This window comes from Harpia harpyja, chromosome 21, assembly GCF_026419915.1.
Source record: "Harpia harpyja isolate bHarHar1 chromosome 21, bHarHar1 primary haplotype, whole genome shotgun sequence".
NCBI lineage: Eukaryota > Metazoa > Chordata > Aves > Accipitriformes > Accipitridae > Harpia > Harpia harpyja.
The window spans coordinates 19,895,593-19,910,324 of NC_068960.1; the positions used below are offsets into that span (position 1 = coordinate 19,895,593).

General features: G+C 47.8%; 1 protein-coding gene across 2 annotated transcripts; it reads left to right on the plus strand.

Annotated features, from left to right (window-relative positions):
- Positions 1-1,175: 1,175 nt before the first annotated feature.
- ROGDI (rogdi atypical leucine zipper) lies at positions 1,176-14,700 on the plus strand. Of its 2 annotated transcripts, XM_052772638.1 has the most exons (11): positions 1,177-1,298; positions 3,678-3,749; positions 5,132-5,214; positions 6,622-6,676; positions 7,208-7,288; positions 9,709-9,804; positions 11,030-11,128; positions 11,617-11,730; positions 12,488-12,537; positions 13,080-13,206; positions 13,769-14,700. In XM_052772638.1, exons 1-11 carry the CDS (start codon positions 1,257-1,259, stop codon positions 13,808-13,810), a joined length of 861 nt encoding a protein of 286 aa, XP_052628598.1. In that variant the 5' UTR covers positions 1,177-1,256; the 3' UTR covers positions 13,811-14,700. The 2 variants fall into 2 exon arrangements, with proteins under 2 accessions (XP_052628599.1, XP_052628598.1); XM_052772639.1 differs by lacking the exon at positions 11,617-11,730 and having other exon boundaries at positions 1,176-1,298.
- Positions 14,701-14,732: the final 32 nt, after the last annotated feature.

The following is a 14,732-nucleotide window of genomic DNA, read 5'->3' on the forward strand; positions in this document are numbered from 1 at the left end:
GCAGTATGCCTGAGAGCATTTTGGTCATTGCAGAAGCCTGATCTTGTCAGTGTGGCACTACAATGGATGAACCTGGATAAATTCCAGCCTCTGCGTTCAGAGGGCTGTGTGCATCTGGACTGAGAGGAGGATGAAGGCTTAATTTTAAAGCAAAGAATGCCGAGAGATGGAGGTGCAGGAACTTTGTGGTGTCAATGACTTCTTGTGTTGTCTAAGTGTTGGAGCCTGGTGGCCCAAGTGCTCTGTCTGGAGTATCCTTCCTTCTAGTGTCTGGGGTTTTTTGAGCACTAACTCAACAGTGAGTGGGGTTTTCCAAGATGAGATCCCTTAACTGAAGTGTTTGCAAGCTCCAGAATATTGCTTTTTGATGATCTAGGCAGTGTTTGCTGTCGAATAGCAGTAGATGTTTATATACTGAGGCATAAGGGGCTAGTACTGATTAATGGTGGGCTTTAGTTAAGATGAATTACAGGTGCTAAAGTAAGGAAAAACTCAGTTTTAGCACTGATTAAAAGCAATGCAGAAAGTGATGGAGCAAGGCCACCCAGTCAGAGTTGTGCTCACAGCAAAAACTGGCAGTATTGGAATCTTTACCTGCTCTGTGCATGAATAATGCACCTTGCTGACATGGTGAAGAAGATGACGCTGTTTGCTCCCACTTGCAGTACATCCAGTGTGAAAAGGAACCCACCACCTTCACTGCAAAGACTTCAATACCAGGATGCGTTGATTTTGATTTCAAAATTTTGAGAAGAAACTGATGAGACTTCGACCTCTTTACCCATTCTTGAGCATTCTTACCTGTTGCTCGGTTTTATCTGAACCGGTATGCAGTCAGCTACGGCTGTGAATCAAAACGGCAGATCAAAAGAAATCGATACTGCAGTACTACCGTGAGCACCTCCGCTGCACACATGAGCCAGCGCCGCCAGCAGCGGCCGTGCGACGCGGGGTGTTTGAACGAGGCCCGGGCCGTGCTCGAGCCCCCGGCCGACACCGAGCGCTTTCCCCGGGGCCTCCCTCTCCCCGCGCCGCCCGCCGCCAGCTCCCGCCCGCCCGACGTCACGCCTTTCCGGCGCCGCCCTCGCCACGCCTCGATCGCGAAGGCAGGGCGGTGCTGCCCAATCGGACGCTGCCTCGGCCGCGTTGCCGGGCAGAGGCCGTGCCGGCGCGGGGCGGTGGCGGCGGGCTGAGGGCGGGGTTGGTAAGCCAATTGGGGCGGCCGAGGCAGCCGCGAAGGCGGCGCGGGTGGCGGGATGGCGGCGGCGATGGCGAGCGCGGCGGAGCGGGCGGTGCTGGTGAGTCGGGAGAGGGCGAGTCGGGCGGAGGGCCCGCCGTTGCCGTGGGCTAGTCCGGCGAGCGGCGGCGGCCCGGCCGCGGGCGGTGGCGGCCCGGCCGGGACCCCCGCGGGCCCTGTTCCGGCCGGCCGGGCCCGGGCGGGGAGCCACATCCCCCCGAGGCTGGCACCTGGGCGGCGGCGCAGGCCGTTCCCTGCCGCCGGCTCCCCGCGCCCGGGCTGAGGCGCCCAGCGAGGGCCGCCCAGTCACCGCTGCGTGAGCCGTGGGGCAGCTGTTGCGGCGGGCCCCGCGGGGCGGGGCCCGGCCGGGACAGCCTTCGGGGCGGGCCCCGGGCTCCGTTGCCGTGCTGCCCGCGGCCCCGCGGCCGCCCAGCAGGCCGAGGTGTCCCCCAGCCTCCCCCTTGCGCTGATTCAACGGCCTCCGCTTCGGCGTTCTCCCCCTGAGCAGCACGAGGGCTGGCTGCGATTGACGGCGTTCCTTGCGCTGTCGCTGGTGAGGCCGCAGGCAGGTCAGTGCCGGCGGCGATCCCGCTTACGGTAAACAGTGAAATGTGTTAGGTGACCTTGAGTTTTTCATAGTCAGTCCAACACGCTGCTTGATGGAAGAGCAGACCTAGCAAATGGCAGGCGGGCACGTCAAAGCAGCCTTGTTGACTTGATAAAGGTGGGAAGGATGTAGACCAGCTGACACTGCAGACATCTCTGGGCACATGAGCTGCAAGTAGTGAAAACTTCCTATCCAGGGAGGGAATTTTAGAGAGGCATCCAGGCTAGGTGCAGAGCCACATGTGGAAACCAGATTTTTCTAAAGGTCATGTGATTTGGAGTGATATGACTAGCATTCATCAAAAATACAGATGCGTAGTGCACTGACATGGCGAACGCACTTGTCTTAGTGTGAAATTAATACAGGGTGGGGGGAGATCTTTTGCTGTCACTAGGGGGATGAAAGACACCGATGACGATTTGAAGTAGAAACATCTGCGTGGCAACAGTGGGGTGGTGGAGGCACTAAAGGCATCTGCTGTACCTACGTGATTTCTGTTCCTTTGGGAACCTGGAGGGGAGCGAGTGTTACAGAGAACAAAAGAGCAAGGAATCCAGTACGTCAGTATGATGTCCAGAAACCCAAAACAGAATTAAATGGTGAAAGTCAGTGGTCCTGTACCCGCACTGGTACAGATAACAGACTCCTACCTAGGTTTGCTGTGTGTACCTGCTTTGGGTGAACGTTTGTTGAAACAAAACTGTGCTTGTCCTACTCTTTGTTGAGATAACTCTTGCATAAGGCGATGACACATCAGTGAGTAGTTATTTTATGTCTCTCACGGTGATCAAGAACTGTCTAGCAGAGAAACCACAGGCATAAATTTCTGAGTTTACCACACCTTTCCAATTTTTCTGTGGGTAACCTGCTCAATTCATTCCCTTCCAGTACTTTCCACATGGAAAATTTCTCCTTTCTTACAAGGTAGCAAGTGTCAATCCCTTCTTTGTCCCTTGCTTGCTTCTGTCCCCACTTCTCTGATGATCCTCTGCTTGGGGTCTTGTGATTTGACAGAAGTGCTTGGCTGTAGTTTGAGGATCTGCTTTGTACAGGCTTCTCTGTAGCAGACAACTGATTGAGGCCTGAGGCGGTGTGTCACCAGATCTGAACTTGCTTGTTACTGAATTTGCCCAAGTGACTGGGGGTCCTCAGCCTTTCTTTCCCCCCACCCACTTTTCAGTTTAGCTTTGTTTTTAGGCTGCAGTTGCTTGGTAAAATGCCACTGGGGGAGGAGGAAGAGGATTTTAGGTTTTGTCTTTGTTTCTCACCATCTAATTGGCAACAAATTTGTCCACAAGTTGAGTCTGTTTTGCCAGTGATGGTAAATGGTAAGGGATCTCCCTGTCTTTATCTCCACCCACAAGCTTTTCATCTTATTTCCTCCCCCGATCCTGTTAAGGAGGGGTAGTGGGAGAGGCTGGGTGGGTGTCTGGCAGCCAGCCAGCCAGCCAAGGTCAGCCCACCCCAGCAGCTTAAAAAGATGCCCCAGAATTTGAAGCAGCAGGATCTGTACTTTGCTCCGAAATTCACATCCCGTGCTGCCTGTTCTTTCCTAATTCTCTGATTATTGATACAGTGACTTGTATGAATGCTGCTTTGTTAAACAAAGTCAAAACAAGAATGAGGAAATTCATTTGGCTGGGGCGGAGAAGCGGAGAGTAAGGCCTTTCAACAAATCAGGAAGAAATCTTTTTCTTCTCCTACTAGCATGTGATTTAAACAGCATGGACATAGCAGTATACTTAGAACTTAAATAATTTTCATATGTGCCTGACAGATTTATTTCTAGTGTTTGATTTCTAATGATTCCACTGCTATCTTTCCACAACGTAGGAAGAAGAATTTAAATGGCTTTTACAAGAAGAGGTCCATGCTGTTTTGAAACAGCTGCAGGATATTTTGAAGGTAAGGTTAATTTGCTTCATCTGTTTTCTGTGCTGTGGGTTTGTTTGCTCTCCCACGTGAGGAATGGTGGTAGATTTCCCCTGGAGGAAAAAATTCTTGGTAGAGGGTGCACAGAAAGGTCCATCATGCATGTCCAGTGCTGTCCCAAGTGTTTGCTTGCCCTCTGGTCTCGAGGACTCACAGTAAAGCTGATTTCCCCTAGATTGCTCTGTTCTTGACCCTCTTTGCTGAGAGAGCTGCTTTGAAATGGCACATGGAGGCAGCCACACCTGTCTGCCAGGCATTTGCCCGAGATGTGAATATTTTCTGGAACAGAGAATCTGTATCTGCCTGTAACTCTGTCATGTAATGGTGGAAACGAGCACCATAGCCTTTAGCTGACAAGCTACTACTTGCGCAGTAATTAGTAGCATGCACTCTCCTCGTTCAAAACCATCCTTCCCTCGATATACCCACTTCTCTGCTGGTACCTGCCCTTCTCAGAGGCATGAAGTGTTCAGCTGAAGCAGGCCTGCAGCCCCTTTCGCCAGCCTGAGTGTGGGCTGCCGGGTTCAGCTTTTTCCAGGCAGCCAGGTGGTGAACTGGCCAAAGGGGATTGTGTGCACGAGAGTTCACTGCTTTCCTGCTAGGTTAGTTTTCAACAGGCCCAGCCCCTTAACGCTCTGAGGTTCCGGTGGGGGTTAGTGGGTGATGCAAGAGCAGGGGCAAAAATGTGGAGGTGAGGGGCGGGTGCCAGAGGAGGTAGGAGTGCCGTAGTGCTGACCCAGGACGTGACTCAGAAGCAGGTGACAATAACCTGCAGTATCTGTATTAATAGTATCTGTTTTGAAGAATTTGTTATAGTTTTAAGGGTGAAGTGTGATTAAAGGACAGTCTCCAGCCAGTGTAACCAGTCAGGAGGGCTGATTTTTCACTCCAGACTTCCCACATGGGTAAGGGACCAGTGGCACTTGCGCTGTGCAGCCCGGGGCAGCGAGAGCATGCTGAGAAAGAGGCAATGCGAGGGCACCCAAGGGTAATGCAGGGCTGGGCTGCGCAGAGTGTCGCTCTTGCTGCAGATGGCTTGGCGACCCTGGCCAGCTGGGCACTGGCCACCTTGCCTGGCTCTGGGGTGCGGAGCTGGAGCGTGGGATTTCCAACGCCTTTTGCCATGAGCTGCACACACTGAGCCTTCTCCTGGGCTGCATCTCTCCTGCAGCAGGGTGAAGGAAAATCCATGTCCTCTGCTAGGCGGGTTGCGGGAGGCTTGCAAAGGTGACCGCTCCACATTCAGCCACTTGCTGGAGTCTGCGTTTCTGCTCTTGCCTTCTCTTTGTTCCTGGCTTGTGATGGGCTGGGCCCAGGTGGACGCTCCAGCACTCACTATGTCCTCTCTTGGGCAGGAGGCCTCTCAGCGGTTCACCCTGCCCGCCAGTGGCTCAGGAGGAGCTGTCAAGCAGGAGAACTTTGTGCTGAGCACATCGGGGTAAGTGGTCGTGGCGGTCAGTGGGTCGCCGCTGCTCTGCCAGGCCGCGCCGGTGGGGGCTGCCGGCCCCGCTGCCGGCAATGCCTGTGTTTGTGCTGGGGGCTTCCCTCTGTAGCCAAGGTCGCTGTTCCTCGAGCGTCTGCAGCAAAGTCTCTACAGCACCCCCAGGGTGAAGGGGTTTTCTCTAACAGGAGATTTCGCCATAAGGAAAACAAACAGACAAACTCTCATGGCAGGTTAACGTAAGGGTCTGTAGCCATGTTCTAGGGGCTGCCTTAGCCAGACTTGTGCTGTTCCCTACTGATACCGATAATATAGTCATTGATTCCTGACCACATGCTGGTGTGTTGCATCAGTGTGCTGCTGTCAGCAGTTTTGCCAAGGGGCATTTTTCTGATTCTGGGCGCAGGGAGTTGCAGTTACAAGTCCTGAATTCTGCTCTTGGCTCAGTTTCTGACTCTAACTGTGGACAAATTTTAACCTTTGTCCTAATCTCCGTAAAATAGCAATGAAAAATCGACTTCACACAGAGCAAACCGAGACCTGTGCAGAAGGTGCTATTGAAGTGCAGTTCTGAAATAGCTGTCCATTTTTTGATCTTCAACATAGGCCTTGGTCTGAATAGCTGCGCTCTGGCAGAGATCGCAAGCTTGTTGCGAAGTAGTAGACCTTAGTAACAGCATGGTGAGCATTGTATAGAATGGTGCAATGATTCTGTATTGGATTTGAAGGTTGCATTCTTCAGATCTTAAAGTATTGAAGTTGATTCTGGTTTTCACTCGTTGTTGCAAGGTGGGTCTTAAAAAGTGTTGATCTAAAGAGTCTCTGCCTAGTGTATTAAAATGTAAGGTATGGCTAAACTGAGTTCTTGAAGGCCTAGGTGCTTCAGTCTTCCCCCACTGTTGGTGCGAGCCATCTTGCAGGACCTTTTAAAGGGTTTGGGGGGTGGGGGTTTTTGTTTATTTAGGTTTTTTTTCTTGAGCGGGGGGGACAGGGTGGGGTGTGGGTGTGTGTGTAGCTTTCAACTCCCATATAAACCACCTAGCATTCCAACGTCAGTAATTAATCTAATATCTTGTGTTTGTGCCTGCTAGAGCTGTTTGTAACAGCAACCAAATTGTTGATAAGTAATACATGAAATAAGCATGGGATCAGAAATGAAAGTAACGTTTTAGTCAAGGCAGTTAGAGTGAGGTGGCTCATGAAGAATATGACAGCAGCTAGCCGCAGGCCAAGAGCTGAGGACTTGGAAGTGTGTGTTCATCTGCATCCCCCAGCTGACCCCTGGAAGGAAGGAAACTCGGCTAGCTTCATGGGACAGGGAGGGGTGGTGTTGGGTTGGCAGTTTCAGTAGGTGTGTCTTGCCTCCTGTGACTCGTGTTGCCCAGCTCTTTCTTCTCATTCCAGCACAGACCAGGTGAAAGGTGTGTTGACGCTGCAGGGAGATGCCCTGTGTCAAGCTGTGAGTACTTGCCGTGCTGCTGCTTCTTGCTTTGTACTACCATCAGTGGGTGGGAGTCATCCTTATTACACTTTGATGACCTCAAGGGAGAGGTCATCCTTATTATGCTTTACCAGTGATCAATAAGTATTCTTTATCAGTCTTCCTTAGTAGGCCTTAAATCCTTAATGTTTCAGCAACTGTTGAAATTTGTCAACATCCAGCATCTAACACCTGCCCCCCCACACTCTCTGTGGTGAGTGGTGGAGTTGATTTTCATGGGGATTCCTTGCCTTTAATGCCTTTGTTGTGCAAGATCAAATTTCCTTGGGGGCCTTCTGCGATGAGGTCACGTGTCCTGCCTGGATCTCAATTCACTAAATGCCTTTCAATTTATCCTTTGTATTAATACGTTCCTGTAGGAGGCCTGAAGTTCTGGCCACACCAGGACTGCTGAAAGCAGCTTGCCGAGATGGTCTGGGAGACAGAATGGAGTGGGACTGGCAGTCTCCATGTTCTGCTTGCTCTCATGTGTTTGTTTCTTTCTTCAAGGACGTTAATCTGAAAATGCCCAGAAATAATCAGCTCCTGCACTTCGCATTTCGGGAAGACAAGCAGTGGAAATTGCAGCAGGTACTTACCCGTCTGTAGCATCTGCGCCCTCCAAGCAGTAGCTGTAGCCGCTCGCTTTCTGAGAGAGAAGGTTATATCCATCCCACATTAGCTCCACTGGTAAAAGCTAAGGGAGGAAACAGATGCAGTTAAATTCAGTTATGGTGTTAGGAGAGAGAGGTGGGTTCTGCTTGTTCCTGAAACACCAGCGAGCTGAAGGCTGTCTGCATAGCAGTCATAATCCTTTAAAAGGAGTGCCTAGGGTGCCTGTGTAGTACTGGCCTTGTGTCTGCTTGTAAAACCCAGGCTAGCAGGGCAAAGAGCAACTTCAGAGGCTTTGAGTAGCTTGCTTTCATTCTCTTATGGAAGCATTTCTTTATGCTGAGAACAAATCCCACCACATTGTGCTCTTGTAGCATAGCCAAGTTCCCTCAGTTAAGGAGTTAAAGGGATGTGGCTGTCCAGAACATTCAATCTCTTTCCCAACATTTTGCTCTGAGATACCTGGTTTCAGGACCTGATCTAGTGCCTGATCTTGAAGACATAGTTTCTCACAGTTACTTTGTCATAGCTGAGTAGGTTGGAGAAAGATGTATTCCATGTGCTTCACTATGCCATGGCTCAGCTTTTTCTAGGTGATCAGCGCATTTGGTATTGAGTGCAGTTTCCAACGGCTGCTTTGGCAGCGGAGTGAAAGCTCTACCCAGTAACTTTGTAGAAATCTAGAAAATTGTGTACTTGAGATATTAACGCCAAACTTGACTGAGTTTGTTTATGCCTCGCAACAAGGCAAGGAAGTTTTTGTGTTAACACTCAGCGGTGCATCCTGTTTTGTGGCTGTTTTCTACTGCTGCCTGGTTGATAGGCTTTTACCAGCTTTTATGGAAAACACCTTTATTTACTTGTGAGAGATTTGTGTTCTAATGTTGTTCAGATGCGGAATGTGAGTGCCTAAAGGACCCTGTGCAGAAGCATTTACAGTGATTATGTGGAGATCTTTGTCCTGTCTGAATTAAAAATGAGTATCTTGAAGTATTGTGAGTTTCTTCCCTTAGTGAGTGGTGCCAGCTGGAGTTTTGTTTCTCTATACAAAGTAAAGTCATCGGTAAGAAATTGTACTATAGGCATGTTTTTGAGGAACACAAGTGCAGGCACGCAAGTTTCAAGGAACTTGATTAGAAAACAGAGCAAAATCAAGGGGGAATAGGAATGAAGTAAGTCCTTATAATAACAGGATTGGCATTGCGAGATTGGGTAACACTGCCAGGGTAACTTAGCTTGCTTGAAAGCATCTGGGAGATGTAAAGGCTGGAAGTGGTGATGTTTGGAGATGCCATAGCCCAAGTACCTGCAGAATCTCTCTGCAGTCTGACAGTGGACTTTATCATATCTCCTCTCTGTAGCCTTCAGTGCCTTGTGTTTTCTAAGAGCAGGGCTATTCTGTGATCCCTGAGCTCCGGATGAGAAGGAACCAGTCTCCAGATCTATGCCAGGGAGGCCTCTACAAGGCTGAGCTGGGATGTGGGATTGCTGGGGAGCAGTGTAGATGTATTGAACTACAAATATCCCAAGCTGTGTTATCCATCTCCCAGCAGCCACCTCTCATACAGGCTTCCCTGCTTACCTTTTCTGTTTATTGCACCCTCTGATTTACCCCTTTGCTTTTTTACAATTTTTTTGCTGCTGCCTGGAACTGAACACAAGTCACTTTCTCCGAGGGCCATTTTCTTCTTCCTCTGCTTTGTCCTTGCTCCCATGAAAACCCTGGGATACACCTATTGACCTTGCTTTGATAATAGTTTCCTGGCTGCAGGTGGTCTTGCTTGAGAGGGACTTGAGCCAGCTGTGTCCTGAGTCTGGTCAAGTTCCACACAAGAAGCACAATGGCAGCTTCTTGATGCTGGAGATAACTGTCAACCCCAACAATTATAGTTTAGAAGGACTCCGGAATATTGTCAGAGACACTATATTAGAAATCAATGTTTGCTGCTCACTGCTGCTATTGATGTAATTTACGTCATTGGTTTTAGCTCTAATAGTTCCTAAGGAAGAAATCATTATTCGTGTTGCTAGACCTGACTGCCGTATACCATCAACAGTGAGGATTCCTACCTGAACAGTCATGATCAGCGCCCTCCCAGCATGAGAGTGCCTGATGTCACTCTTCCTTCAGGGCAGCAGCAATATTTTTATTGACAATCCAGGTTGTAGCTATCAGACTGTTCTGCATCTCCAGTCCTTGAGTGAAGAACCCAATAACGCATCTGGGCAGCAGTGGTAGACTTGTGTTAGCGAGTGTCTGGTACTCCGAGAGAAATGGCCTTAACATTTGAGAAGTCACCATTTTCTTAGGGCCAATGAGATAATCAGGGAAACCTCTACTTCCTAGTGTGTATTATAGAGAGTGTTTCTTTAATAGGGCTGCATTTGTACCTTTGCAGATCCAGGATGCTAGAAACCATGTTAACCAAGCCATTTACCTGCTTATGAACAGAGATGTAAACTACCAGTTCAAAACAGGCTCGGAAGTTCTCAAGGTGAGGAGAAAGCCCTCTCTATTTAGGTAGGAAAATGCATTTTTCTTCCCTCCATTTGTTGTTTTAAACACAGTTAATGCACATTACAGCCTTGAGTCTCTTACTGGAAATGGATTCTCCAGTTGTACCCATATATACCTGTGTCAAGGAGTATCCATGTGACCTCATATTTGATATGAATCTATACCAGTTTAGCATCGCTAACAGGGTTGTACATCATGGTGAATGGTAATCTGAGCAGTCGGTGCCCTGTTGCACAGCAGTGATGTTCTGGGAGCATCTCCCTTGATCTTTTTTGGTTGATGTGGTTACTCAGCTCATGCTCTTTCCTGTCAGTGCTTTTGGCAAGAGAAGAAATGAGGCAGTCATCAGCAAACAAAAGATTACAGTTAGTAGTCATGATTTACTGACGATTTGAAAGTAACTTCTCACTTGCTAGCAGTAGTTGATGCAGTCTGATACAGACCAGCTGCTGCGTGACAATAAAGCCCAGCCCTCTGCTTGGAAACGCTCTCTAAAGCTACTATTGTTTCAGCTTACTCATTAGAATCCATCACAATATCAAACATGAGAAAGCTAAACCTTTTAAGTCTCCACATTGGCAAGGGCTGCTAATAGGAAGAAGCTAGGTAATAAAACTATTTCCTTTTTACTTTCAGGTGGAAGTAGGGGGGAGAAATTAGTCATAATAGAAAATGCCTTCATCTTAGCAGTCATGGGCTCTGTAACAGACATATGTTGCTTCCCAGTTTTTTTCTGGAAAAGGAAGTCTGCCCGAATAGAGCCTCTGAACTGTGGTTTCTGGCAGGATTGGACTCAATGAGCTGGTTCTTTTCTCTAGTGCCCTAGCTCATAGCTGGTTATGAACAGGGGGTCTCCTGCTCTTCAGCAGAGCTGATGAGTTTGTCGATACTTCTGGGGCATCAGTAATTGATCTCATGTTCTCTTCTTACTCCTCTAATGAATAGCTGTTCTCTCTTCAGTCCCTGGTATTAAAAACTCCTGGCCTGTCTCACGAGTGTCTATGATGGTGGTAACAGTTAAACTGCATTTATGTGGGAGCCACCCCTTCCCAATAAGTCCCTGAATCCCTGGAAGGGCGAGGGAGGGGTGGTGGGGGTTGGAGTGTTGTAACACTTGCAAAAAGGCTGTAGGATGCTGCAGCACACTATCCAGAGCTGTCCAGGGATTGCCACTCAGCAGCATACTGTATGTTATCTTGTAGCTTATGGATGCTGTGATGTTACAGCTCTCAAGAGCCCGAAATCGGCTTACCACTCCAGCCACTCTGACTCTACCAGAGATTGCCTCCAGTGGTCTCACTGTAAGTATGTGGTGGTGTAGATCTCCATACAGTCTGGCAGCATGCAACAGTTAGGATATTGTGCTACATCCTGGTGGAAGTGGATTTCTGAAGTGTCTCCTGAGGCCGAAAGAGAGAGCTGAAGTAGGTGCAAACCCTGAGCATTTTGGGGTGCTCTGTATCTTCCTGTGGGAAAGCAGATGACTTGGGCATGAAGACTCTGGTTCTCAGAGGGTAAGTTCTGTTCTCTGCCCAGGAATCTTGTCCAGGGATGATTTGCCCTTGTGAACACTGCTCCATCCTCTTTTGTCACCATTGTGCATGCACCATTTGATCAAGTGCAGCAAGAGGAACAACCATTGCCTGCAAGCTGCTCAGTCTTTGTTTCTTTTCTAATGTCCCTCTTGCTATGGGGTAACTGCAGTATGGCTTAGAAAAATGTAGTGATTTGCCAGCATTAGAAATAATGATCCTTTCACTGACAAAGAAACTACTTATTTTCTCACCAGAAAATGTTCACCCCTGCTCTGCCTCCAGACATCCTTGTGAATTTCTATATTAACCTGAATAAGCTGTGCCTGACTGTCTACCAACTCCATGTGCTGCAGCCCAGCACAACCAAGGTGACGCCTACTATCTCTTGAGCCTTGTTTATTCACCTCTCCCTGCCTCGCACTGTGAGGACGAGATCACACTGCTATGTAGTGCAATGTTATATGCATAAGATAATGCAGAAATGCCCGTAGCTGGTGTTAAGTGTCTGTGTTTAGTCTGCCGCGGACAGAACACCGGCTCTAAATCTAGTTTGGGGCATGGCTACATAGCACAGAAGAAAATACCAGTGCTCTCGAGAAAGCCATTAACTATTTTTTGCCAAGTAATGCTTTATCATACAATATAGTTTGATAATTTTGCGTAATTTTGGAAGGGCATAATTGTATTAATCCAGTTTACATTGAAGTAGGTATCTTGGGTTTTCTTGATGGAGTTTTGATGGATATGTTTCTGCTTCACCTGTTGCATTTGGGTCAGCTTGATATCCTTTAAAAACAGAATTAAACTCTTACACTTTATGAAATGCAGTCCTTCCACAAGGATATTTTTCCGAAAATCTATTTTTTGTTTTTCTTCTGGATCTTCTCATCTTATTTTTGTGGTGCTAAAATTTGGAGCTAAGTTGGACTGAGCTGCTGTGTAGAATTTTTTCATGAAGGAGCAGGAAGGGATCAAATGACATAGATTCCATATGAATGGAGTATTCAGGCAGATACAGGATAGACATTTCTTGATGTCAGGCTATTAAAAGTGCAAACCTTAAACATCCTCCAAGTAGTTTGTTTACTGTGTCAAAATCCTCATGGCTTTTTCTTTCTCCTCTAGAACTTCAAGCCTGCTGGAGGATCCATTTTACACAACCCTGGAGCCATGTTGTAAGTACAGTCACTACAAGGGCTGTGTAACAGGTGTAGGTGTATGCTGAGGATGAGATCCAAATGGCTGTACCCATTTTGATTGTAGCATCTGTTAAGTGGAGAAGCTGGATTGAGCCACTTAACTGTGGCTGTGGCTGTGAATGCACAGGTGCCCATAATAATGTTTCTTTAATGACTTGGTCATAAAGGCCCAAAGATGTGACTTTTCAGGATACAGCCCACCCATACAGTGCCATGAGTTTGTCTAGAGATGAGAGTTGTCAGCCAAAATGAACATTAGGTTATTGGCATTGCCATCTGCGTGTCCCGCCTTTGTGCCTCTCTGAAAAGTGGTAAAGTTTCTACCTATTAGATTTAGTTTAACTCTGAAGCTAATCAGAGGTAGACTAAGAGTTTGCATTGTATAACTTTACCAGGTGCTGTTTTAAATGTAGTAGAAATCATAGTGATCTCTTCTGTGAGAATGGAGGACAGTTGAGTTTTGTATTCTGTGCTGTTGTGTGTGAAGCTGTGCTCCTTTTTTTTTTCCCCAACTCCAGTGAGTTTGGCAACCAGCGGTATGAAGTCAGCCATGTCCATAAAGTGGAATGTGTTGTACCATGGTTAAATGATGCCCTTGTCTTCTTCACAGTTTCACTGCAGCTTTGCCAGCAACTGAAGGACAAGGTAATGGCCTTAGAGAAGGGCCTTTGTTTTTAACTCTGGATTTTGAGAGGACATCAGATCTCCTAAAAATCTGATGTGGTATTATTCTGTACAACTTACGTATAAACTGAAAACAAGCGATGAGTCAATGTTTTGGAGCGAGGGAGCTGGCTGCACTGCCTAGCAGACAGCCATCTGGGATAAGTGTAGTAGTGTGGCAGATGTCTTTGCTGAACTAGTGACCTGATGGAGAGGAGCAGGTAGACACTTTTGTGCTCTCAGTCACGAGCTGGATGTGAGGAAATGCCAGGGTACTGGAGAGGAGGTATGAAGACCTCAGCAAAATAGATTGCAGTAGACCAGCATTCAGTTCCAGCTCTGCAGCTGACCTGGCTGCCGCCTTGAGCAAGTAACTTTGTGCTCCAAGCCTCTTCAGTGACAATAGCAGCAAATCTGCCCTTGTGCAATGCAGTGGTGGAGTGTGTAATGCTGTACAGCTCAATCTTCACACACACATTATATGCTCTTTCTTCTATGGCCCAAGGGATACAGGAACTTACCTTCTTTTCTTCTTGCTTTCCAGATATCTGTTTTCTCCAGTTACTGGAACTACAGGCCATATTAATTCTCTGTGGAGTGTCCAAGACCGTACAGTACTTCCAGTGTCTCTCTTTTTGTTTTCAACATGCCAGCTGAGTCCAGGTCAGCCTGAGGAGTGCTGTGGTTCGCTACCATGTGGCCCTCCGTAGGGTAGGGTCAGTGTATTCAGAGACACAATTTCAGTAGGCTTGTCTGGGACTGCTGCATAAATGGCACCAAGCAATGCTGTGTGGTTGGTGAAAGCTTCCACCTGTCTTTGTTCTCGTGTGCTTTGTGTGGCTTACACTTTCCAAGCCTGTGATGAATTACACTAGTCCATTACAAGGCATGGGGAGTTGTGGACTACTCTCACTAACTGTATTTGCACACAGTGCTGTAACTAACTGCTGGACTGTGAGCTGGCTGGGAAGGGATGAAGACAGACTAATTTAACACACCACAAAAAGGTGCTCCATGTAGTGAAATATGTTGTGATCTGGTCCAGCTGTGGTTATAACTAGCCCTGAGCTTCTCCCTTTCCTATCTGTTCTGTCCATGCCCACGTTATTGATTCCCCTTTGGGGATATTCTTACTTGCTGCTGTTTGAACTCTTTTTTCCCTGGCATCAATGTGATAATACACTTTTTTTTTTCTGAAGGCCTAGTTGGGCCAATTGGTTTTTTCCAGGTTTAGTATCTTGTTTTCACTGCCAGCCTTTGGAGCTGCCTCGGTACCTTGAGCACAACTGTGCAGTCTCACATCCTGTCATTAAACCCAAAGTGAGTATCATGTTGTTACTTTGATTTGCTGCCTACCTATGGATGCTACAGTATGTAACTCGTCCCTCTAGCCATTGATAACTGTGAAATAAAGATCCTCAGACCTGCCATGCTCCTATGGGCTGTCAGTGCTGAGAATGAAAGAGTATCAAAGATGATGTGCTGTCTTACAAGTGAGTGGCTGTTCT

Bases quoted from the DNA above. Each gene is read 5' to 3' on its own strand.
- ROGDI (XM_052772638.1), top strand. From the start codon at position 1,257: ATGGCGGCGGCGATGGCGAGCGCGGCGGAGCGGGCGGTGCTG. The intron at 1,299-3,677 runs GTGAGTCGGGAG...TCCACAACGTAG, and splicing joins CGGCGGAGCGGGCGGTGCTG to GAAGAAGAATTTAAATGGCT. The intron at 11,129-11,616 runs GTAAGTATGTGG...TTTTCTCACCAG, and splicing joins TTGCCTCCAGTGGTCTCACT to AAAATGTTCACCCCTGCTCT.